This window comes from Equus asinus, chromosome 27 (genome assembly GCF_041296235.1).
Source record: "Equus asinus isolate D_3611 breed Donkey chromosome 27, EquAss-T2T_v2, whole genome shotgun sequence".
NCBI lineage: Eukaryota > Metazoa > Chordata > Mammalia > Perissodactyla > Equidae > Equus > Equus asinus.
In genome coordinates this window covers 4,972,983-5,000,662 of record NC_091816.1, presented here as the reverse complement: position 1 = coordinate 5,000,662, position 27,680 = coordinate 4,972,983, and the positions used below count along the sequence as shown (strand labels likewise).

The window sequence follows — 27,680 nt, the reverse complement described above, 5'->3', positions numbered from 1 at the left end:
AAAAAAATAGCATACTTAGGAACAAACCAAAAAGGTGAAAGACTTGCACACTGAAAAATATAAAACACTGATGAAGGAAACTAATTAAGACACAGATAGATGGAAATATATCCTATGTTTATTGATTCAAATAATCAATATCATTAAAATATCATATGACCCAAAGTAATCTACAGATTCAATGCGATCCCTATCAAATTCTCAATGGGATTCTTTACAGAAATAGCAAAAACAATCTTAAAATTCATATGGAACGAGAAAAGAGTGGAAATAGGCAAAGAAATCTGGAGCCAGAAGAATAATGCTGGAGGCATCACACTTCCTATTTTCAAAATATATTACAAAGCTACAGTAATCAAAATGGTATGGTACAGGCATAACAACAGATACGTAGACCAACTGAACAGAATAGAGAGTCAAGAAATAAATCCACACATCTACATTCAACTGTTCTTCAATAAGGGCACCAAGAACCACCATGGAGGAAGGACAGTCTCGTCAATAAATGGTGTTGGGAAAACTGGATGTCCACATGCAGAAGAATGAAATTGAACACTTATATCATACACAAAAATCAACTCAAAATGGATTAAAGACTTAAATTTGACCTAAAAGTCACATGACCAAAATGGCAACAGAGGAGACTCCAGCCTTCTCATCCCCTGAAACAGATCAGCAATTAGATAAACAATTAGCAAAAACAGCTCTGGGAGAGCTCTCAAGTCCACTTAAGAAACTTTAGTAACACAATGATACAAAAATAATTGTGAGAATAACCACTCAAGAAGAGAAGAAAGACAGCTTTATTTTGTCTGCATTAGTTTATCCCTCAAGCTGACATTATTCAGCACCAGAGGGAACTTTCTAAGCAGAAACAGTTCTCCTGGCCTGAAAAGGAAAAATGGGATGGGTGACTAGTTTCACCAGCCTTCCAGGGCACTGCATGAAGGTCCTGATTTGGTTTCACCCCACCCAGACCAACAAAGCTGAGACCAACAGAGATAGGTAGGAACAAGGAAGGTGTGCACACAACAGGCTCCAGCCACCACTGCCTGCATTAGTACCTCACCACCGGGCCTGAAGGCACTGCTGAGGACACCAACAGCCCCTATGGCCACTGTGGACCATCCATAGTACTTGCCAAGGACCACAAAATTGCCAATGCTGTGGACTCCAGTGACCTGAGTCAGAGACATCACACCCCACTGGACTCAGTTCCACCAACACACCCCCAAACTGGGTGCCCTGAACCACTAGACCCAGAGTCACAGCACAATCCAGAGTGTCCCTACCTGCAGATGAAGGTCTTCCCTTATTGAAGGCAGTCCATAAAGTCTGAAAGAGGTGATTGCTTTTTCAAATGCACAGACACCTACACAAGGCTACAGGATCACAAAGAAGCAGGGAAACATGACGCTACCAAAAAGAACACAGTAAACATACAGTAAATGGCCTCAGAGAATTGGAGATTCAGCATTTGTCTGACAAATAATTCAAAATAGTCATTCTAATGACTCTCAGAGAGCTACAAGAGAACACAAGAACATAGATAGACAATTTAGTGATATGGGAAAAACAATACAAGAACAAAATAAGAGGTTCAACAAATAGATAGAAAATGTATAAAAGAACCACACAGAAATTTTGGAGCTAAAGAATAAAATGACTAGACCAATGAATCCAATGGAGATCTTCAATAGAATTCACCAAGCAGAAGAAAGAATCAGTAAGCTACAAGACAGAGGATTGAAATTATCCAACCAAATGAAAAAGGAATGAAACAAACCTATGGGACTTATGGGATACCATCAGTAGAAATAACTTACACATCATCAGAGGCACAGAAGGCGAAAAGAAGGAGAAAGAGGTAGAAAGCTTATTTAAAGAAATAATGGCTGAGAACATAAACTGGGGCAGGGGGCATAAATTTGGACATCCAAATTTACGAAACTAATAGATCATGCCAAAATTTCAATCCAAAATGATCTTCTCCAAGACATATTATAATAAAAGTATGAAGTCAAAGACAAAGAGAGAATTTTACAGCAGCAAGAGAAAAAATTTTCTCTCATAAAAGGGAACCCCCATTAGTCTATCAGTACACTTCTCAGGAGAAAACCCATAGGCCAGGAAAGAATGGTATGATATATTCAAAGTTCTGAAAGAAACTGCCAACCAAGAATACTTTAACCAGCAAAGCTATCTTTCAGAAATTATGCAGAGATAAAACTTTCCCTAATAAATAAAAGCTAAGGAATTTAATTAGCAATAAACCTGCATTACAAAAAATGTTAAATGGAGTACATTCAACCGATCTTCAGTTGCTGGGCTGACATGAAAGGAGCTAATCAGTAACGTGAAAATATACAACACACTGGTGAAGGCAAGGACATAGTCAGATTCATAATACTCTACAAATGAAATATGGTGGTGTGTTAAGTACTTAATTATAGTATAAAGTTTAAGGACAAAAGTGTTAAAAACAGCAATACCTACAATGATTTCTTAATGGATACACACTACAAAAAAGATGTAAAATGTGACATCAAAACCATAAAAGGAGGGGAGAAAAAGCATAGGATTTTGTATGCAAAGTTAAATTATATCAGTATAAAATAGACTATTATAATATACAATATTTTATGTAAGTTGTATAGTAAGCATAAACAAAAAACCTGCAATAGATTCACAAATGCTCGAGAGAAGGGAATCAAAGCATACCACTAAGAAAAATCACAAATTCACAAAGGAAACCAGCAAGAGAGGAAGAAGGGAACTACAAAACACCAAGAAAACTATTAACATGATAGAATTAATAAGTCCTTACCTATCCATAATTACTCTAATTGCAAATGAATTGAATTCTTCAATCAAAAGACACATAGCTGATGGAGGGATTCAAAAAAAGAAGATGCAACTATATGCTGCTTACAAGACAATCATTTCAACCATAAGTACAAACATAGGCAAATGTGAAAGAACGGAAAAAAGATACTCCATGCAAGTGCAAAAGAAGAGAGCAGAGGTAGCTATATTTACATAAGACAAAATAGATTTTAAGCCAAAAATGGTAACAAAAGCAAAAGAGGGTCATTAAACAATGAAAATTCATGAAGAATATGTAACAATCATAAAAATGTAAACCGCAAATCAAAGCACCTAAATATCTTAAGCAAATGCTAAGAAAACAAAAGAAGGACATAGACAATACAATAGTAGGGAGTTCAGTATTCCACTTTCAACAGTGGATAGATATCCAGAGAGAAAATCAACAAGGAAACATCGGACTTGAACCATACTTTGGACCAAATGGAACTAACAGCCATATACAGAATATTCCATCCAACAGCAGCAGAAGACACATTCTTCTCAAGCATGCACAGAACATTCTCCACAGTAGATAATATGATATATCAAAAAACAATTCTTAGAAAATTTAAGAGGATTGAAATCATACAAAGTATCTTTTCCAACAACAGTAGTATAACACTAGAAATTAATAACAGAAAGAAAGCAGGAACACTCATCAATATGTGGAAATTAGACAACACACTCCTAAACAACCAATGAATCAAAGAAGATATCAACCAGGAAATCCAAAAATGAAACAAATCTAAATGCAAGCACAGGGGCAGGCCTGGTGGTGCAGTGGTTAAGTGTGCACGTTCCACTTCAGGGGCCCGGCTTTTGCTGGTTTGGATCCCGGGTGCAGACATGGCACCACTTGGTAAGCCATGCTGTGTTGGCATCCCACTTATAAAGTAGAGGAAGTTGGGCACGGATGTTAGATCAGGGCCAGTCTTCCTCAGCAAAAAGAGGAGGATTGGCAGCAGTTAGCTTAGGGCTAATTTCCTCAAAAAAAGAAATAAAAGCACAACATATCAAAACCTATGGGATGCTAATCAACAAGGAAACATTGGCCTTATACAGCACATTAGACCAGAGGTACTTAATAGAAATGTACAGAAAATTCCAACCAAAAATAGCAGAATATAGATTCTTTTCAGGTACACATGAAACATTCTCCAGGACACATGACATGTTAGACCACAAAACAAGTCTCAATAAACCTAAAAAGACTGAAATCATATCAAGCATATTTTCTGACAACAACAGTATGAAACTACAAACCAATTACAAGAAGAAACTGGAAAAAACATAAATACATGGAGGCTAAACAATATGCTAGTAAACAACCAATGGATCAACAAAAAAACTCAAAGAGGAAATAAAAAAAACCTTGCAGGCCAGCCCCACTGGCATAGTGGTTAAGTTTGGTGCACTCCATTTTGGCATTCCGGGTTTGGTTCCAGGCATGACCTACACTACTCATCAGTAGCCATGTAGGGGCAGCGACCCACACAGAAAATGGAGAATATTGGAATAAATGTTAGCTCAGGGCAAATCTTCCTCAGCAAAAATAATAAAATTAATAATAATAATTAATAATAATAATAATAAATTTAGACAAATGAAAATGGAAACACAGTGCTCCAAAATCTATACGAAACAGAAAAAGTAGTTCTAAGAGGGATGCTTACAACAATATAGGCCTACTTTAGCAAACAAGAAAAATCTCAATCTAATGTTACACCTAATGGACCTAAAAAAAGAACAAAGCTCAAAGTTAGTAGAAGGAAGGAAATAATAAAGATTGGAGTGGAAATAAATGAAATAGAAAAAACAATAGACAAGGTTAATGAAACTAAGAGCTAGTCCTTTGAAAGGATAAACAAAACTGATAATTCTTTAGCCAGACTCAACAAGAAAAAAAGTGAGGGGGTTCAAATAAATAAAATCAGAAATGAAAGAGGAGAGTTACAAATGACACCCCAGAAATACAAAGAATCATAAGAGATTACTTGGAACAATTAAATGCCAACAAATTGAATAAACCAGAAGAAATGGATAAATTCCTAGAAATATACAATCGTTCAAAACTGAATCAAGAAGAAATAGAAAATCTAAACAGACCAATTACTAGTAAGAAAAATGAATTGGTAATCAACAAACAAGGTCCAGAACAGGACGGCTTCACTGGTGAATTCTACCAAACATTTAAAGAAGAGTTAATACCTATCCTTCTTGAACTATTCCAAAAAGCTGCAGAGGAAGGAATGCGTCTAAACTCAATCTAAGAGGCCAGCATTACCCTGATACCAAAACCAGGTAGAATGCTACAAAAAGAGGCAATTACAGGCCAATATCCCTGATGAAGAGAGATGCAAACTCAACAAAATATTAGCAAACTCAATTTCCTAATATATTAGAAGGATCATACACCATAATCAAGTGGTATTTATCCCAGGGATGCAAGGATGGTTCAAAATCTGCAAATCAGTCTAATGTGATAAATCACATTAACCAAATGAAGGATAAAAATCATATGATCATCTCAATAGATGCAGAAAAAGCATTCGATAAAATTCAATATCCATTTATGACAAAAATTCTCAAGAAAGTGGGCATGGAGGGAACATAGCTCAACATAATAAAAGCCATATAAGACAAAACCACAGCTAATATCATACTCAACAATGGAAAACTGAAAGTATTTTTCCTAAGATCAGGAAGAAAACAGGAGGCCCACTCTTGCCGCTTTTTATCCAACATAGTATTTGAAGTCCTAGTCACAGCAATAAGACAAAAAAAGAAATAAAAGGCATCCAAATTGGAAAGGAAGAAGTAAAACCGTTGCTATCTACAGGCGATATGAAACTACATATAGAAAATCCTAAAGATTTCACCAAAAAAGTATTATAAGTAATGAATGAATTCAGTAAAGTTGCAAGATATGAAATCAATATACAGAAATCTGTTGCATTTCTAAACACTAATAATGAATTATCAGAAAGAGAAATTAAGAAAATAACCCCATGTATAATTGCATCAAAAAGAATAAATTACCTAGGAAAAATTTTAACCAAGAAGGTAAAAGACCTGTATTCAGAAAACTATAAGACATTGATGAAAGAAGTTGAAGATGACACAAATAAGTGGAAAGATGTACCATGCTCATTGATTGGAAGAACTAATATTGTTAAAATGTCCATAACACCCAAAGCAAACTATGGATTCAATGCAATCCCTATCAAAAGCCCAACGGCATCTTTCACAGAACTAAAACAAAAATCCTAAAATTTGTATGGAAGCACAAAAGACCCAGAGTATCCAAAGCAATTTTGAGAAAGAAGAACAAAGCTGGAGGCATCATGCTCCCTGACTTCAAACTGTACTACAAAGCCATAGTAATCAAAAATATATGGTACTGGCATAAAAACAGATATATAGATCAATGGAACAGAAAGCACAGAAATAAACCTATGCTTATATGGTCAATTATTCTATGACAAAGGAGGCAAGAATATACAATGAGGAAAAGACAGTTTCTTCAATAATTGGTGTAAGGAAAACTGGACAGCTACATTGTGAAAGAATGAAACTACACCACATGCTTACACCATATACAAAAATAAACTCAAAAAGATCAAAGACTTAAATGTAAGACCTGAAACCATAAAACTCCTGGAAGAAAACATGAGCAGTCAGCTCTTTGACATTAGTCTTAGTAAAACTTTTATGGATCTGTCTCCTCGGGCAAAGGCAACAAAAGTAAAAATAAAAAAACAGAAGTACATCAAACAAAAAGCTTTTTCACAGTGAAGAAAACCACCAACAAAATGATATGGCAACCTATTGAATGGGAGAAGATATTTGCAAGTCATATATCCAATAAGGGGTTAATATCCAAAATATATAATGAGCGCATAAAACTCAATAGCAAAAAGACAACCTGATTTAAAAAATGGGCACAGAACTTGAATAGATATTTTTCCAGAGAAGACACATAGATGGCCAACAGACACATGAAAATAGCTCAACATCACTAATCGCCCAGGAAATGCAAACCAAAACTGCAATATCATTTCACACCTGTTAGAATGGCTCTCATCACAAAGCCAAGAGATAATAAATGTTGGGGAGGATTTGGGGAAAGGGGAACACTTGTGTACCATTAGTGGAAATGTAAATTGGTGCAGCCACTATGAATAACAGAATGAAGGTTCCTCAAAAAGTTAAAAATAAAACTACTATATGATCCAGCAATTCCACTGCCAATCCACTTCATATCCAAAGGAAATGAATACAAGATCTCAAAATACATATCTGCACACCCATGTTCATTGCAGCATTATTCAAAATAGGTAAGCTATGGAAACTTGTGTCCATCAATGAAGGAAGGGGTAAAAAAATATATTGTAAAAACATTCAATGGAATATTATTCAGTCAAGAGAAAGAAATATATCTTGTAATTTGCAATAATATGGATAAAACTTGTGGACATTACAGTAAGTGAAATGTCAGATAGTGAAGGACAAATACTCTATGTTATCACTTATATATAGAATCTAAAAAATCCAAACTCAGAGAAACAATGAGTATGTGGTGGTTACCATAGACTGGAAAGTGATGGAAAACGTGAGATGTTTGTCAAGGGATACAAATTTCCAGTTATAAAATGAAGTTATGGGGATCTAATGTACAGCATGATGTTTATACTTAATAACACTATATTATATACTTGAAAGTTGCTAAGAAAGAAGATCTTAAATGTTCTCACCACAGAAAAGAAATGGTAATTATGTGACAAAATGGAGATGTTTGTTAACACGGTGGTGGCAATCATTTTGTAATATATAAAAGTATCAAATCAACACATTGTACACCTTAAACTTAAACAATGTCAATTGTATCTCAATAAAGCTTGTGGGGGCCAGGGAGGGACACATACATGTAAGACCTGAAACTGTAACACTACTAGAGGAAAACATGGGGGAAAGCTCTTGGACATTGCTCCGGGAAATAATTTTTTGGATGTGACACAAAAGCACAGGAAACAAAAGCAAAAATAGACAAGTGGGACAGAATCAAATTTAAAAACTTCTCAGAACACACCCAAAAAAACAACAGTGTAAAGGAAACCTATAGAACGCAAGAAAATATTTGCAAATGATATATCTCATAAGACGTTAATCTCCAAAATATATAACTCATACATCTCAATAGAAAAATCAAATGATGAAGTTTAAAAATAGCAAAGGACCTGAATAGCCATTTCTCAAAAGAAGACAGACAAATGGCCATCACATATAGGAAAAGGTGTTCAAAATCACTAATCATCAGGGAAATGAAAATCAAAACCACAACTCGCATCTTTTAGGGTAGATATTATCAAAGAGACAAAAGATAAGTATTAGCAAGGATGCGGAGAAAATTGGTACAGCCATTATAGAAAATAGTATAGTCCCTCAAAAATTAAAAGTGAACTACCTTATGATCCAGCAATTCCATTTCTGGGTGTATGCATGTAATGGGTCTGTCAAGCAGCTTCATTGTGGCAACTATTTCACAATGCATATGTATATCGAAATATCAAGTCATATATCTTAAATATATATTTTTATTTGTAAATTATACCTTAATAAAGTTTGAAAAAATAGATATTAAACACAATAAATAATTTAAATATATTTAATTTAAATTATATATATATTTATAAATATAGAATCTAAATTTTATGTATATAATTGCCCATTGTCTTAGTAACATTAAAAAAAATAGTGAAGACCAACTATTTAGATGTTACAAAACAATTTTACCTGCTCCAAATAGGCTCTGACAACGTGCATCAAGATCTTGGCATTCTCCACCATAACAAAAATATTCTCCTTTACATAACTTTCCATCGTGAAAAGTTATATCAGGTGGACACTGTGGTGAGACTCCATCACAATACTCAGGTAAATCACATTCAGAATGTGCTGTCGGCCTACATAGAACACCTCTTCCTGAAATCTAATAGGAATTAAAATATTAAAAAGAAAGCATTATATATAAGATCGTTGTGGTTATCAATATTTATTTCAAAGTTGTGTTAATTCCATTTATAGTTTACTGATCTATTTATTCATTCATGTCTATTAGTAACTTCTTTGCATAAAACATTATGCTAATCATATTTTTAAAATATTGACTGTTAGCAACTAAAGCAGGAGATAAGATATATGTACAAGAAAAAGTATAACACAAATATGATGTGATGAGAGCCAAAGTTTTGTTTGTGTTTTTGTGTGAGGGAGGAAAAGTCACTTTTAGCTTGGGATAATTATTTTTTGGGAGTGAAGATAGTGTAATTTAGACAATTTTGAAATAAAATATGCTTATTCAAACCACAGCTTTTAAGTATGGAATATTTGTAATTCTATGACAAATGTGAAACACAAACAATGGAACAAACAGAGGGAAACTGAAGGGTGATTAAAGAGGCAGTTCAACTACAGAAGTCTGCAGAGGAAGGAATTCAATTTTTATTTTTCTCTTGAATTATCCTATAGTTAACACTTCCACATACAGAATTCTGAAAATCTATATAAAAGAATCTCAAGTGGGCATCTATCTCATACTTCTTAATTGATGACTTCCAGTTGACACTAAAAAGGGCACAGAGGTAAGAATGTAACCACATTATAAGATTCTAGAAAAAAATAATGCAAAACTGTGTCAGTCAAGGACAGTCAAGAACACAGAACCCAGGGCAGGTAGTTCAATAGAGAGATTTTCATATGATGAATTTGTCACAAATAGATTGGAAGGGTTGAAAAGTAAAACAAGAGACAGGAGTCAACATCTTCAACATATAAGCTAAAATGTGATCTTTAAGTCAAATGATCTTTGAATAATACCTTCAGAGTTTAAATTTTGTGCTAACATGTAGCATTTGGAAAGTGTTACTTCTAGTGAGTTTCATTATTTACACATTTATAGGAAGCTGCAGTATCTTCGATTACATACCTATAGATACCTATCACAACCAGTAATGACATTTTTATTCATAAAACATAAATATTGGATAGAGTGAATGAAAATAGTCCCTCTTAATGGCGACCTTCTGTATTGAAGAATTCTATAGCAGCTCTTAATCAAGGCTTAAAAACAATAGCACCAAGTTAGGGAGAATAATGGCATTATAAAGAGGCCTCAACATCCATTAAAGTTCACAAAATAAGAAACCTGATTCTGAATTTAGTATCTTTTTCTTTATTTGAAAGGTCATTTATTTTGACTTATGGCTTTATATCCAAGTGTTTTAAAGTATTCTAGACATGATTCATTATATATTGCGGAGATATTAATAAACTTGAATCTTACGTTACAGCTCTTGCAGCACAATCCTTCATGACATTGTGCTCCTGCTTTCAGTGTACAAGTTGGAGGATCACAACAGGTAAGAGGTCCACATTGCTATGAATGAGTGGCAAGCACAAGCAAAAATACATCATGACAATAATATAAACTTTGGGAGAAGCTTTATTTACTGTGTGTATTTTTTGAGTTTTGGGGAAGAATATGAATGCTATCAACATTTATAGATTTTTGCATCTCTAAAGAATTAAAATACTAAAGTAGGACTTTTACTTCGGGTTGAAACAGAGTAACTGGTGTCCCACTAACTCTTATCCAACTAGAACACTGGGCAAAATATATGACACAAGTTTTTTCAGAAATTGGATAACAATAATAGAGAGTAGAATGGTGGCTACTAGTCCTGGAGGGCGGGAGGAAAGAAGACATATTGATCAAAGGCTACAAACATTCATTTATAAGACGAATTAGTTCTCAGAATCTAATGCACAGCATGGTGACTAAAATTAACAATACTGTATTATATACTTGAAATTTTCTAAGATGATAGGTGATGTATTCTCACTACAAGAAAAAGATAACAGTGTGAGGTGATGGATATGTTAATTGGTTTGATTGTGGGAATCATTTCACAACATATACATCTATAAAAACATCATACTGTACACCTTAAATATATGTAATTTCTATTTATCAATAATGTTTCAATAAAGCTGGGGGGAGAAGAGTGTGTAGAATTTAGGGCCACTGCAAAGTTAGCGAGAATGTCCTCAAGACTTCCCTCACTTCTTACACCAATCACAAGTTCAGTGGATTCCCCAAATCCCCTCAGGCTTGATAATTGGCTGAAAGGATTCATAGAATTCACTGCAAGCTGTTATACTCACAGTCATGTTTATTATATGGAAAGGATACAAATTAAAATCAACCAAGAGAAGAAATACCTAGGACAGAATTCAAGAGAAGCGCTACACATAGAGCTCCTATTGTCTTCACCCCATGGAATCATAGACACATTACTCTTCCACCCTTGATGTGTGACACTTTCTAACTCATTCTATGAGGCCAGAATAACCCGAATACCAAGCCCGGAGAAAGACATTACAAGAAAGGAAAATTACACACCTATATTTCTCATAAACAAAGATGAAAAATCCTCAAAAAAGATTAGGAAATTGAATCTAACAGTTTATAAAAAGAACTATGGACCACAACCAAGTGGGATTTATCACAAGTATACAAGGCTGGGTCATCATTCAAACATCAATTAATGTAATCCATCATATTGATGGCTGAAGAAGAAAAACCATATTATCATAACAATTGATGTAGAAAAAGCATTTGACAAAATCAAACACTCGCTTATTATACAAAATGTTAGGAACTAGGAACAGAAGAAAACTTCCACAATTTGATGATGAACATCTAGAAAACACCTACAGCTAACATCATACTCACGGTGAGAAACCATAAACTTTCCCCCTACAATCAAGAACAAGGCAAGGATGCCCCCTCTCACCACTCCTTTCAACATCTTACTGGAAGTCCTAGCTAATGTAATAAGACAAGAAAATGAAATTAAGCATATACAAGTTGAGAAGGAAGAAATAAAGCTGGTTTTGCACATAGATTACACAATTGTCTATGTAAAGAAAATAATTGACCAAATAACTGACATATAACTAATAAGTGATTATAGCAAGGATGCGGATACAAAGTTAACGTACAAAAGTCAATTGTTTTCCTATGTACCAACAATGAAAAATGGCAATTTGAAATTTTAAAAGCTCAATACTATTTAAATTAGCATGAAAACAATGAATTACTTGGGAAAAGTTCTAACAAAATTTTATAGTATCTGAATCAGAGAAACTACAAAACTCCATGAAGGAAATCAAAGAAAATGTAAATAAATGCAGAGATATTCCACATTCATGGATAGGAAGACTCAATATTGTTAAGATGTCATCTTCCAAAGTGATCTAGAGATTCAATGCAATTGCAATTAAAATTCCAGCAAGTTATTTTGTGGATATTTACAAACTGATTCTAAAGTTTATATGGAGAGGAAAAAGATGGAGGAGGAGGAAGGGAGAGGGAGGAGGAGGAGGAGGAGAAAAATTGGAGGACTGACAATAGCCAACTTCAAAACTTACTATAAACTATAATAATGACAGAGTGATATTCATAAAAGAATAGAAGAAGAGATCACTGGAACAAAATAAAGAACCCAGAAATAGACCTACACAGTGATAATGAAATCTTTGACAATGGAGCAAATGCAATTCAATGGAGAATGGATAGACTTTTTCAACAAAAGCTTGCTGGAACATCTAGACATACACATGGAAAATGACTGTAGACACTGATCGTATACTTTTCAAAAAAAAATTAACTCAAAAATAGATCATAAACCTAAATATAAAATGCAGAACTATAAAACTTCTGGGAGGATAGATTTAAAAGGGTGGATCTCATGTTAAGTGCTCTTCCACCATAAAAATAATAAATAAATAGGAGTAATACCAATCTTAAACAAATTCTTTCAGAAAGTAGGGAGTAAGGGAGCACTTTCCAACTCATTTTATGAGTCCAGAATTGCCCTGATGCCAATACTAGAAGGAAATATTACAAGAAAAGAAAAAGCTACAGACCACAATCCCCTTGTGAAAATAAGTCCCATAATCCTGAAGAAAATATGGGCAAATTAAATCTAGGAACATGTATATATATAGAATAATCCAAGTGGGGGCTAATCTCAGAAATACATAGTTGGGTTAGCATTCAAAAACCAATCAATGAAATGCACCATATTAATAGGTAAAAAAAAGGAGAAAACTCATATGATCAGCTCCATACACACAGAAATAGGACATCTGACAAAATTCAACACAAATTCTTGATTGAAAACTCTCAACTAACATTATACTCAATGGAGAGAAATTGAAAGTGCTTCCTCTAAGATCAGGAACAAGGCAAGGATGCCCACTCTCATCACTCCTATTCAACGAAGTACTGGAAGGCCTAGCTAGAGCAATTAGGCAAGACAAAGAAATAAAAGGCATCCAAATTGGAAAGGAAGAAGTAAAACTACCATTATTTTCTAATGATATGATCCTATATAAAAAAAACCCAAATACTTGGTAAAAAAAAAAAAAAACTGTGGGATTAAGCAACAATTTCAGTAAAGTGGCAGGATACAAAATTAACATACAGAAACCAATTGCATTGCTTTACACTAATGATGAAGCATCTGAAAAAGAAATAAAGAAAATAATCAGATTCACAATAACATCAAAAACAACAAAACACTTAGGAATAAATGTAACCAAGGAAATGAAAGATTTGTACAATGAATACAAAACTGCTGAAAGAAATCAAAGAGGGAACAAATGGAAAGATATCCCATGTTCATGGATCAGAAGAATTAATATTGTTAAAATGACCTTACTACCCAAGCCATCTACAGATTCAATGCAATCTCCATCAAAATAGCAAAGGCATTCTTCACAGAAATAGAAGAGAGAATCCTAAAATTTGTCTGGAACAACAAAAGACCCTGAATAGCCAGAGCAATCCTAAGAAAAAAGAACAAACCTGGAAGTATCAGATATCCAGATTTCAAACTATACTTCAAAGTCCTAGTAACAAAAACAGGATGGTACTGGCACAAAAATAGATACATCAACCAATAGAACAGAATAGACAACCCAGAATTATCCCTGGCATATATGGTCAGCATATATAATGTTTCACAATAAGGCCAAAATACCCAATGTGGAAAGGATAGTTTCTTCAACAAATGGTGCCAGGAAAACTGAAGAAACCCAGGCACAACAATGAAATTGAATCTCTATCTCACACCACTCAGAAAACTTAATTTGAAATGGATCAAAGACCAAAATGTAAGACCAGATACCATGAAACTCCTACAAGAAAACATAGGGGAAAAGCTTATTGATATTGGTCTTGGCAATAATTTGGAAGGCATGATGTCAAAAACACAAACAACAAAAGAAAAAATCAACAAATGAGACTACATCAAAATCCAAAGCTTCTGCACAGCAAAAGAAACAATAAAAAAAATGAAAAGACAATCTACAGAGTGGGAGAAAATTTCTGCAAACCATGTATTGGATAAGGGGCTAATGTCCAAAATATATAAAGAACTCAGTCAACTCAATAAAAACAAACAAATAATCCAATTAAAAAATGGGCAGAGGAACTAAATAGACATTTCGCCAAAGAGGACATCAAATGGACAATGGATACATGAAAAAATGCTCAACATCATAATCATCAGAGAAATGCAAATCAAAGCACAATGACATATCACTTCACTTCTGTTAGAATGGTTATCAAGAAGATATGAGAGAACAGGCACTGGCAAGGATATGGTGAAAAGGAAACCCTTACACATTGTTGGCGGGAAAGTAAAACGGCCCAACCACTATGGAAAACAATATGGAGAATCCACAAAAAAATTCAAAATAGATCAACAATATGACTCAGCAATTCCACATCTGAATATATAACAAAGGGAACAAAAACAAGATTTATTTTTTTTATTAATGTTATGATAGATTAAAACCTTGTGAGATTTCAGTTGTACATTTTTGTTAGTCATGTTGTGGGTACACCACTTCCCCCTCTGTGCCCTCCCCCCACCCCCCCTTTTCCCTGGTAACCACCGATCAGATCTCCTTATCAGTATACTAATTTCCACCTATGAGTGGAGTCATATAGAGTTCGTCTTTCTCTGACTGGCTTATTTCGCTTAACATAATACCCTCGAGGTCCATCCACGTTGTTGTGAATGGGCCAATTTTGTCTTTTTTTATGGCTGAGTAGTATTCCATTGTGTATATATACCACATCTTCTTTATCCAGTCATCAGTTTCTGGGCATGTAGGCTGGTTCCACGTCTTGGTTATTGAAAATAATGCTGCGATGAACATAGGGGTGCAACGGACTCTTGAGATTTCTGATTTCAGGTTCTTAGGATAGATACCCAGTAATGGGATGGCTGGGTCATTGGGTATTTCTATTTTTAACTTTTTGAGAAATCTCCATACTGTTTTCCATAGTGGCTGTACCAGTTTGCATTCCCACCAACAGTGTATGAGGGTTCCTTTTTCTCCACAACCTCTTCAACATTTGTCACTCTTGGTTTTGGATGTTTTTGCCAATCTAACGGGTGTAAGGTGATATCTTAGTGTAGTTTTGATTTGCATTTCCCTGATGATTAGCGATGATGAACATCTTTTCATGTGTCTATTGGCCATATTCATATCTTCTTTTGAGAAATGTCTGTTCATGTCCTCTGCCCATTTTTTGATCGGGTTGTTTGTTTTTTTGTTGTTAAGCCGTGTCAGTTCTTTGTATATTATGGAGATTAACCCTTTGTCGGATAAGTGGCTTGTAAATATTTTTTCCCAATTAGTGAGCTGTTTTTTTTGTTTCAATCCTGTTTTCCCATGCCTTGAAGAAGCTCTTTAGTCTGATCAAGTCCCATTTGTTTATTCTTTCTATTGTTTCCCTCAACTGAGGAGTTACAGTGTCCAAAAAGATTCTTTTGAAACTGATGTCAAAGAGTGTATTGCCTATATTCTCTTCCAAAAGACTTATTGTCTCAGGCCTGATCTTTAGGTCTTTGATGCATTTTGAGTTTATTTTGGTGTGTGGTGAAAAAGAATGGTCAATTTTCAATCTTTTGCATGTGGCTGTCCAGTTTTCCCAGCACCGTTTGTTGAAGAGACTTTCTTTTCTCCATTGTAGGCCCTCTGCTCCTTTGTTGAAGATTAGCTGTCCATAGATGTGTGGTTTTATTTCTGCGCTTTCAATTCTGTTCCATTGATCTGTGCACCTGTTTTTGTACCAGTACCATGCTGTTTTGATCACTGTAGCTTTGTAGTATGTTTTGAAATCAGGGATTGTGATTCCGCCAGCTTTGTTTTAGATAGTATGAACATTTTAACTATGTTTATTCTTCCAATCCATGTGCATGGAATGTCTTTCCATCTCTTTATGTCATCTCCAATTTCTTTCAAGAAAGTCTTGTAGTTTTCATTGTATAGATCCTTCACTTCCTTGGTTAAGTTTATCCCAAGGTATTTTATTCTTTTCGTTGCGATTGTGAATGGGATTGAGTTCTTGAGTTCTTTTTCTGTTAGCTCATTGTTAGTGTATAGAAATGCTACTGATTTATGCACGTTAATTTTATACCCTGCTACTTTGCTGTAGTTGTTGATTATTTCTAATAGTTTTTCTGTGGATTCTTTGGGGTTTTCTATACATAAGATCATGTCGTCTGCAAACAACGAGAGTTTTACTTCTTCGTTACCTATTTGTATTCCTTTTATTTCTTTTTCCTGTCGAATTGCTCTGGCCAGCACCTCCAGTACTATGTTGAATAGGAGTGGTGAAAGTGGGCACCCTTGTCTTGTTCCTGTCCTCAGAGGGATGGCTTTCAGTTTTTGTCCATTGAGTATGATGTTGGCTGTGGGTCTGTCATATATGGCCTTTATTATGTTGAGGTAGTTTCCTTCTATACCCATTTTACTGAGGGTTTTTATCATAAATGGGTGTTGGATCTTGTCGAATGCTTTCTCTGCATCTATTGAGATGATCATGTGGTTTTTGTTTTTCATTTTGTTGACGTAGTGTATCACGTTGATTGACTTGCGGATGTTGAACCATCCCTGTGTCCCTGGTATAAATCCCACTTGATCATGGTGTATAATCTTTTTGATGTATTGCTGTAATCGGTTTTCCAAAATTTTGTTGAGGATTTTTGCATCTGTGTTCCTCAGTGATATCGGCCTGTAGTTCTCCTTCTTTGTGTTGTCCTTGTCAGGTTTGGGGATCAGAGTGATGTTGGCTTCATAGAATGTGTTAGGGAGTTCTCCATCTTTCTCAATTTTCTGGAACAGTTTGAGAAGAATAGGTATTAAGTCTTCTTTGAATGTTTGGTAGAATTCTCCAGAGAAGCCGTGTGGTCCTGGACTCTTGTTATTGGCGAGGTTTTTGATTACCGTTTCTATTTCCTTCCTTGTGATTGGCCTATTCAGATTCTGCATTTCTTCCTGATTCAGTTTGGGGAGATTGTAGGAGTCTAGGAATTTGTCCATTTCTTCCAGTTTGTTCAATTTGTTGGCATATAGATTTTCATAGTATTCTCTTATGATCTCTTGTATTTCATTGGTATCTGTTGTGATTTCTCCTCTACCATTCCTGATTTTATTAATTTGCGATTTCTCTCTTCTTTTCTTGGTGAGTCTGGCTAGGGGTTTGTCAATTTTGTTAATTCTTTCGAAGAACCAACTCTTTGTTTCATTGATCCTTTCTATTGTCTTTTTTGTTTCAATGTCGTTTATTTCTGCTCTTATTTTTATTTCCCTCCTTCTACTGACTCTGGGCTTTGTTTGTTCTTCTTTTTCTAGTTCTGTTAGGTGTTGTTTGAGGTTGCTTATGTGAGCTTTTTCTTGTTTAGTGAGGTGAGCCTGTATTGCGATGAATTTCCCTCTTAGGACTGCTTTTGCTGCATCCCAAATGATTTGGTGTGTCGTGTTCTCATTTTCATTAGTCTCCAGATAAAATTTGATTTCTTCTTTAATTTCTTCAATGATCCATTGTTTGTTGAGAAGCGCGTTGTTTAGTCTCCACATTTTTTGCACCTTTCTCTGCTTTTTTCTTGTAGTTGATTTCTAGTTTCATAGCATTATGATCAGAAAAGATGCTTGATATTATTTCAACTCTCTTGTATTTATTGATGTTTGCTTTGTTTCCCAAAATATGGTCAATCCTTGAGAATGTTGCATGTGCACTTGAGAAGAATGTGTAACCTGCTGTTTTTGGATGAAGTGTTCTATATATATCTATTAAGTCCATCTGGTCTAATTTTTCATTTAATTCTATTATTTCCTTGTTGATTTTCTGTCTGGATGTTCTGTCCATTGTTGTTAATGGTGTGTTGAGGTCCCCTACTATTATTGTATTGTTGTTGATGTCTTCTTTTAGTTCTATTAAGAGTTGCTTTACAAATTTTGGTGCTCCTGTGTTGGGTGCGTATATATTTATAAGTGTTATGTCTTCTTGGTGGAGAGTCCCTTTGATCATTATATACTGTCCCTCTTTATCTTTCTTTATCTGTTTTGCTTTGAAATCTACCTTGTCTGATATTAGTATAGCGACACCTGCTTTCTTTTGTTCATTATTAGCTTGGAGTATTGTTCTCCATCCCTTCACTCTGAGTCTGTGTTTGTCTTTGGGGCTGAGGTGTGTTTCCTGGAGGCAGCATATTGTTGGATCTTGTTCTTTGATCCATCCTGCCACTCTGTGTCTTTTGATTGGGGAGTTCAATCCATTTACATTTAGAGTGATTATTGAGATGTGGGGGCCTACCACTAACATTTTGTGTCTTGTTTTCTGGTTTTCTACAGTTTCCTTTGTTTCTCGTCCCATGGTTTAATCTGTTCTGATGAAGAGCTGCTACTCTCTGTTGTTGTCCTTCAACTTATCTCCTCTGCTCTTGGTTTTGTAGCCCCTTTCCTTTTTTGGATTTTTCAGGAATGAGGGTTTTCCTGAGGATTTCCTGAAGAGGCGGTTTTGTGGCAATGAACTCCCTTAATTTTTGTTTATCTGGGAAAGTTTTTATTTCTCCATCGTATTTGAAGGATATTTTCGCTGGGTAGAGAATTCTCGGCTGTAGATTTTTGTCCTTCAGATTTTTGAATATATCATTCCACTCTCTTCTAGCCTGTAAAGTTTCTGCTGAGAAATCTGCTGATAGCCTGATGGGGGTTCCTTTGTAGGTTAGTTTCTTTTGCCTGGCTGTCCTTAGTATTTTCCCCTTGTCGTTGACTTTTCCTAGCTTCACTACTATATGCCGTGGAGTTGGTCTTCTTGCATTGATAAAGTTTGGAGATTTATTGGCTTCTGTCACCTGAAGATCCATCTCCCTCACCAGATTTGGGAAGTTCTCAGCCATTATTTCTTTGAATAGGTTTTCTGCCCCTTTCTCCTTCTCTTCTCCCTCTGGTATACCTATAATCCTTACACTGCATCTCCTAATTGTGTCTGATAATTCTCGGAGAGTTTCTTCATTTCTTTTAAGTCTTGCTTTTCTCTCCTCCTCTGCCTGCAGCAATTCTATATTGCCATCTTCCAAATTGCTACTTCTTTCCTCCATATTATCGGCCCTACTGTTCAGAGCATCTAGATTTTTCTTAATCTCCTCTATTGTGTTCTTCATTTCCAATATTTCTGTTTGGTTCTTCTTTATCGTATCAAACTCTTTTGTGACATAGCTCCTAAACTCGTTGAGTTGTCGGTCAGAATTCTCTCTTAACTCATTGAGAATGATGGCTGTTTTGAAGTCATCATCATTTAGGTTATATATCTCATTTTCTTTGGGATTGTTTTCTGTGTATTTGTTACTTTCTTTCTGTTCTGGAGATTTAATGTATTTTTTCATATTGCTTGATGTTGTTGATTTGTGCCTCCTCATGTAGATAGAGTTTAGTTGCTCCTTTCACTTGTTTCAGCTGCTGCGGTGGGGGAGCAGCTGTTTCTACTGCACCAACCAGGAACCCTGTCTGTAGTTGCTAACTGGGCCTGGGTTCCTCTTCCTAGCCACAGTGGCCCTTTGTATTCCCTCCTCTGCCGTGGGGGCCGTCACAGGGGGGCTTCAGGCTGCTGGTGCCTACTGTTGCAGCCCACCTAGATGTGCTCTCTCCTTGGGGTCTGCAATGGTGTTATGGCCTTTTCCAGCGGCTAGGGGTGGGATCACTTATATTTGTAGCTCCGTTGCTGTCGGCACCCACAAAATCTCACTTGTCATCTGTGGGTCACAGGAGAGCTATTGGCATCTTCTACAGTCTGTGGTTAGTTCACCTAGCTATGCTGCTTTTTCCCTGGGGTCTTCCAGCCTTGTGGCTGGCGGCTGGGTGCCTTCTACTGGTGCTGTGGATAGGCTTTCCCTAAGGCTGCTGTGAGCCTGTAGGGTTTCCCCCTAGGCTACGAAGCTGGGTCTCTGGAACTCCCCCCAGCCCCAGTCCTCTCCGAGATCTCTGGCTATCCCTAGTCCCACGGGGCGGGCAACGGCAGCTGGGGGTCACCCCGCCCTCTGGGATTCTCTCCGGGCCTCTCCCGGAGCCGTGAATGCTGAGCGTGGCCCCTCTGCTAATGGCAGACAGAGAGTTTTGTCTGCTGCCCTGGCGGAGCTCCGGCGCTTCCCCTCCGGGTCGCAGAGCCAGCCTTTGAAACTTCCCCCAGCCCCGGTCCTCTCCAGGATCTCCGGCAATCCCTACTCCCACAGGGCGGGCAACGGCAGCTGGGAGACCTCCGTACCCTCCGCGACTCTCTCTGGGACCCTCTGGGCGCCACGAGCACCAGGAAGGGTCTCCCCACCAATGGCGGGGAGAGACTCTCCCCACGGGCTCAGGTGTGCAACTCCAAAGTTTCCCTCTGCATTTAGGAGTAATTGCAGGGGGTTTAGGTAGGGTTCTGGTCATCTGTTTCCACCGTCACTCCTCTGTTGTGTGCTCGCTCCTGCCCTAGATGTGAGTAGATCCTCTGGGGCGTCCGTTGGAAGAAAGCCGCTTGCGGGTACTAGGCTGCTTGTCGGGGTGGAGAGTTTTCACCTATTTCCACATCCTCCCGGAGGAAAGTCCATCCGCCTTCCGATGTATAGTCACGTGGGTGTCTCAGATGTCCTGAGATGCTGTCTGGATATCCTTTGTCAAGCGATAAGTGTCCAAATAATTGTAGACTCGAAGGGGGAGAGGCAAAGAGGACTACTCACTGCGCCATCTTGGATCTTCCACAAAAACAAGATTTTGAAAAGATATATGCACTCTCATTTTTATGGCAGCATTATTCACAATAGTCAGGATATTGAAATAATCCAAATGCCCATCAACTGATTAATGGATAAAAAAAGACATGCACAATGGAATATTATTCAGCCATGAGAAAGGAATATATCCGTTCATTATGACAACATAGATGGACCTTGAGCACATATGCCAAGTGACATAAGTAAGACAGAGAAAGACACATACTGTAAGGTATCACTTACATGTGGAATCTAAAAACGTTAAACTTGTAAAAAACAGAGAATAAAATGGTGGTTACCAGGAGGTGAGGGTGGGAGGATAAAAGTGATGGTGTTTAAGCGTACAAACTCATAATGAGTAGTAAATAAGCCAGAGAGATCTAATGCACAATATAATGAATATAGACAATAATATTGTACTATAATTACATAATGTGATAGATATTGCTACATTGGCAATCATATTACAATATATAAATGTGTCAAATTAACACATTGTACAACTTAAAATTACACATTACACATCGAATTCATTCAACAATTAAAAAAAGCTCCCAGCTAACTAGAAATAGAAGACAACTTAAGATAAACGGCATCTGCTAAAAAAAAAAATCTATATCTATATCTATATATCTCTAACATATTTAATGGTGAAGGTGAGAAAGCTTTCCCCCTAAAAATAAAAACCAGAAGGAACACTCTCAGCACTTCTAATCAACACTAAACCCAAGGTGAACTCACTGAAGGCAACTGCATTTTTTTATACTAGCAATGGATAATTGTTAAGTAACATTTTAAAGCAATAATATCAAGAAAAGTAAACTACAGAAGAACTAAATAAATTAAAGAAGACCAAAATAAGTGGAGTGATACACCATGTGCACAGATTGGCAGACTCAGTATTGGTAAGAAAATAATTCCCCCCAAATTGATGGAAGATTGTATGGATACAACAAAACTCCAATCAAAGTCCCTACATTCACATGCTGATTCTCCAATTTATATGGAAATACAAAGGTCCCAGAACTGGAAAACTATGCTGGAAAGAGATGCAAAGTGGGATGATTTATGCTGTTTTCAAGAAATTATAAAGTACATCAATCAAGACACTGTGGAATTGGCATAAGGACAGACATATAAATAAACAGAAAAGAATCCAGGAATAGATACACATGGATGGTAATTTATTTTCATAATGGCACTAAGGTGATACAATATGAAAAGATAGTCATTTTAACAAATACTGCTAGAAAACTTTGATTTTCGTATGGAGGATAATGAACCTCAACCCAATTCTCCCACCAAACACAAAAGCAAACTCAAAATGGATCACAGACTAAATGTAAAAGTTATAATAGTATTCTAGTAGAAAACATAGGAGAAAATATTCACGACCTTGAGTAAGCAAAGATTTTTTAGGACAGAAAAAGCATGACCACAGAAGAAAAACACGATACATTGCACTTCAAAAAAATGCCTGCTATTCAAAGAGGTTAAGAAACTGAAAAGGAAATACATAGACTAGAAACATGTTTGTAATACACATGTCTGACAAAGTTGTGGTATCCAGTCTGTATAAGGAACTCTTACAAATCAATAATAAAAACTAAACAACCTAATTTTTATTTTATTTATTTATTTATTTATTTTTGAGGAAGACTGCCCCTGAGCTAATATCCATGCCCATCTTCCTCTGCCCTATGCGTGGGATGCCTATCACAGCATGGCGTGACAAGTGGTGCCATGTCCGCACCCGGGATTTGAACCAGCGAACCCTGGACATGCCAAGCTGGAACATTCACACTTAACCACTGTGCCATGGCATCAGCTCCTAATTTTTAAAACTGGCAAAATATTTGAATGGATTATTCGAACAACAAATGGCCAAAGGGACATGCGAACATGCTCAATATCATTAGAGTCATCAAAGATGTAAAATCAAGGGGCTGACCCCATGGCCAAGTGGTTAAGTTCGTGTGCTCCGCTGCAGGTGGCCCAGTGTTTCATTGGTTCGAATCCTGGGCGTAGACATGGCACTGCTCATCAAGCCATGCTGAGGCAGCATCCCACATGCCACAACTAGAAAGACCGACAACGAAGAACATGCAACTATGTACCGGGGGGCTTTGGGGCGAAAAAGGAAAAAAATAAAATCTTAAAAAAAAAAAAAGTAAAATCAAAACGAATGGCTAAAATTTTAAAGGCTGCAATATCAAATTTTGGTGAACATGTGGAGGAAATAAAAGTTTCCTATGTTGTTGAGAGAAGTGCAAAACGATACAACTATTTTGGAAAATAGTTTGGCAGTTGCTTATAAACATACACTTATCATATGACCCAGCAATTCAACTTTTAGGAGTTCAGAACAATGGCCCAATACTACTAGCAACTTAAATGTCCATTTAACAGGTAAATGGAAAAACAGATTACGGTATATCTAAACAATGAAATATTACTTAAAATAAAAACAAAGAAACTATTGTGACTTAAAACAATGTGGGTGAATCTCGAAAACACTGTATTGAACAAAAGCAGCCAAACACAAAGAATATGTGCTGAATCATTCCATTCATAGGACTTTCTAGATCAGGCAAAACTGGCATAATCAGAAGTTGCCTGGAGATGAGTAGAGGTGGGCATGACTGCAGGGAGACATGGATAAATTTTTGCGGACAAAGAAAAGAATCTATATCTTACTTGCACCCATGCTTATATACATGTGTCAGAACACACCGATCTGTATACTTAAAGTGGGTGCATTTTATTGTATGTAGATCATCCCCCAATAAAACTAATTTAAAAATAAATGAAGAGGAGCAAAGAGGGAGGACTTGTTCTACCAAATGGTAAAACATTTGTTTATCTGCAGTGTTGCTGCAAATATTGAATTGTCTAGCAGCATTATTTCCTGGACCTTTTGCATTCGTTATATTTTCAGGGCTTCTCTATCAAGTGAATAACACAAATCACCCAATGTTCAGACTATAACATTAACACAGTCTTCTCTCACTATACTATTGATTCCACTGTGAAGTAATACCCTGCAGCATACTTGATGGTTTGCTGACATTTTAATCTTCAGTTAGACATTTATAAAATGCCCAAAGGGTTAAGCACAGGTTTGGAAAAATCTTATATATTTAGTCTGGAACCCAAAAGCTCATTCTAGATTCACCTTTTCCCCATCAGCAATAATATTTCTGGAGTACATTTTATGTTTGTTCAAAACTCTTCAATCTATAAAACCTAGACAGTATATTCTTGTATTTCAAATGATTTCACATACTGCCAATATTCTGCATAGTATTCAGTCATAGTTGAGATATATAACATTTATGATAAAAGGATGAACTAAAACAATAAATATATTAATCAGTTTCCTAGTTATCAGACTTACTTCCACAGTGCCACAGTCACAGACTTCATTGCCCTCCAATCTGCGGTTGCCACACGTTGATTGCGCAGATGATTGCATTTGTGGCTTATTCTGAAGACATCTGGCACCCATTTTTGAAATGAAATTTTCAAAGTCACTCAAACTGCAACTGCTAAAAGTCTTCACACCACTGGATTGACTAAAGATGAATACATATAATGTCATTGTCAGTATACTGCTGAAAACACAATTCTATATTACATAAATTAATTTCAAAATGCTAAATTTAATAGGTAATGGTAAATGTTCATAACAAGTATTTAGAGGCCAAAATCATTCTTGAGGAGGTTATGTAATTTCATTCACTGGAATACATGTCCTTATTAAAACAAAACTAAATACAACACAACAGCAAAGAACAACCCAATTTAAAAATGGGCGAAGGACTTGAATAGACATTTCTCCAAAGAAAATATTCAAATGGCCAACAGTTATATGAAAAGGTGCTAAATGTTACTAATCATCAGGGAATTACAAAGCAAAACCATAATAAGATATCACCTCACACCTGTTAAGATGCTATTATAAAGAAAGATAACAAATGTTGGAGAGGATGTGGAGAAATTGGAATCCTGGTACACTGTTAGTGGGAATGTATATTCACAGTGGGTATAGCCACTGTGAAAAACAGTAGGGAGGTTCTTCAAAAAATTGAAAATAGAACTACCATATGATCCAGCAAACCCACTTCTGGGTATATGTCAAAAATAATTGAAATCAGCATCTTGAAGAGATACCTGCATTCCTATGTTCACAGCAGCATTATTCACAATAGCAAAGGTATGGAAGCAACCTAAATGCCCATTGACAGATAAATGGATAAAGAAAATGGGATACATACATGCAATGAATATTATTCAGCCTTAAAAAAGGAAGGAAATCCTGCCATATGCAACGACATGGATGAACTTTGAGGGCATTATGCTAAGCGAAATAAGCCAGTCACAGAAGGATAAATACTTCACGAGCTCACTTATATGAGATATCTAAAATGGTCAAACTCATACATGCAGACAGTAGAATAGTGGTTGTGAGGGGCTAGGAGGGGGAAATGAGGTCTAAATGGCATTCAATGGGTATAAAGTTTCACTTATGCAAGATGAATAAATTCTAGATATCTGCTGTACACCATAGTGTCTATAGTTAACAATACTATATGGCATATTTTAAAATTTAAGGGAAATCCTGTCAAATATTCCTACCACAAAAAAAATCAAGAATAGATTAATTTCACTTTTGTATGCATTACAAATTAAATCCAGTTAAGAGAAATTTTTGAGCTTTTGGGTGTGACTTATGAAAATTCTTGTATATGGAGGAAAAAACGGTTAATATATGTATAACGCCTCTGCCTAGGTGAAATAAAACTGAAATGATGGCATGGAGAAAACCCTGTATCCATTTACGTAAATTCCCAGATGTATATCAACAACTCTTCAAACTTCTCTTCTTCTTCCTCTGTCCTTCCCTTGACCATTATAAAATTCAGATTCAAGCTCTTTGAAAGTTTGAATCTCTTCTATTTCAATGTTTTTTCAATGTTTATTCACAGGTTTGTAGCACATATATAATGTGACAGATAATGAATTAAATTGCAAGTTGCTTAACGTGGGAACTTTGTCATCTTTATTGTTGGTATCACTTATTACTAGCACAATTCTTAGCAAAAGTAGAATCAACTGTCTATCGATTCTTCCTACAACAAACTTCAATAACAACAAACTTTTATTAAACAGACTATACCGGGCTTAGTCCTGAAATTTCTTAAAGATCTCAGAGAAATTGTATACTAATCAAAATTTTATATAATTGTGTCCATAATCCCACTAATAAAGTTAACTTCAAAGACTATATGTGTAGGCCGAATCATTCTCAATATGCAGTAAAAACCTTTAAAGCAAGGAGGAAAATGACATTTATTGAGCACCTATTATTAGCCAGACATTTTGTAGACTTGATTATTTAATCCTCACCACAAATCAGGGAGGTTGGTATTGTCATCAACATTTTATACTAACTGAACTAAAGTTTGGAGAAGCTAGAAATCTCACCAAAATCAGACAGTTCATAAATTAGCATGATCAGTATTCATATACAATTGTTTAAGACTTCAAATTCAGTTACTTTTAATCAAAAATTAATCTTGGAACATTACATAATTCAATAAAATAGTAATGTTTTACTATATACCAGAAATTTTGTGATCTTACCACCAAAACGGAAAGGTGAAGAAAAATTTTAACTAAAAAATTGTGTAATATTTTGGCTCTTGGAACTATTTATAGTCAATTATATATAATCCCTAACCATTCACCTTTTTGCTGCCCCATAATGGCAGTTCTTAAGAACATGTATTCCCAAAGTTTATTTGTAATCAATTATCTGCAGCTTTTCTTTCATTATTTGGTTGAGATATTGCACTCTGAATTCTAATGCTATGTTAGCTTTGTTCCCAAATTATTTTATAAAAGCTTATTGAAACTATAATATAGCTAACCTAAGTTCTGAGTTCAAAGAACAGAGAAATTAATTTATGGAAGGAAATGATGGAAAAGAAAGTAGTTTTCTAAAGTTGAGGTTAGCACTTGACAGCATTTTGAAAAAAGAAAAGTTTATCTTTTATATTATCTCATTTCCTTTTCAGGGTCTTTATCTCTTCTACTCTTTTCCCTCCTAAATTACATGTTCTCACAGCTCTTATGTATCCCTACCCCACTATTTTAACAACCTTCTGAGTCTTCCCTACTCCTCAAATAATAAGACACACCAGCACAATGATAAATAATTTACATACATCTTAATTATTTGAATCCTAACAACAACTGTATCACTGTAGCTCACATGATCCACATTTTTCAGATAGAAAACTAAGGGTTAGAAAAATTAGCAAAGAATTAAAAGATTCCAAAGCCCATGTTCCCCTCAATGCATTCATACTGCAAAATGGTACCCCCTTCCCCAAGCAAACTTCCATAGCTTAATGAAATTGCTTTTAGCAAGGAATCAAGAGAAAGCAATATGAGTAAAATAATTCAATTTCTTTAAACTGATAACTCCATGCTCCTTCTAAATGTTTTTGCCTTTTTGTCAAATGATGAAACCAGATAGGTGAGCAAACCTTGACCCTGAGTTTTCCCTAGGTCCCTACATTCTTAACGATTGTCATTTTGTATGCCTCTTTCCTCTCTCCACTTCTGAACTCG

General features: G+C 35.8%; 1 protein-coding gene across 1 annotated transcript in view; it reads right to left on the bottom strand.

Annotated features, from left to right (window-relative positions):
• Window positions 1–27,680, bottom strand: part of LOC106826239 (disintegrin and metalloproteinase domain-containing protein 32-like) — a 229,519-nt gene that overhangs the window by 40,328 nt on the left and 161,511 nt on the right. The window contains exons 12-14 of the mRNA XM_070499712.1: window positions 24,439–24,616; window positions 10,211–10,303; window positions 8,662–8,857 (exon numbers count right to left, since the gene is read on the bottom strand). Coding sequence (XP_070355813.1) covers window positions 8,662–8,857; window positions 10,211–10,303; window positions 24,439–24,616 — 467 coding nt within the window. The remainder of the gene's footprint in view (window positions 1–8,661; window positions 8,858–10,210; window positions 10,304–24,438; window positions 24,617–27,680) is intronic.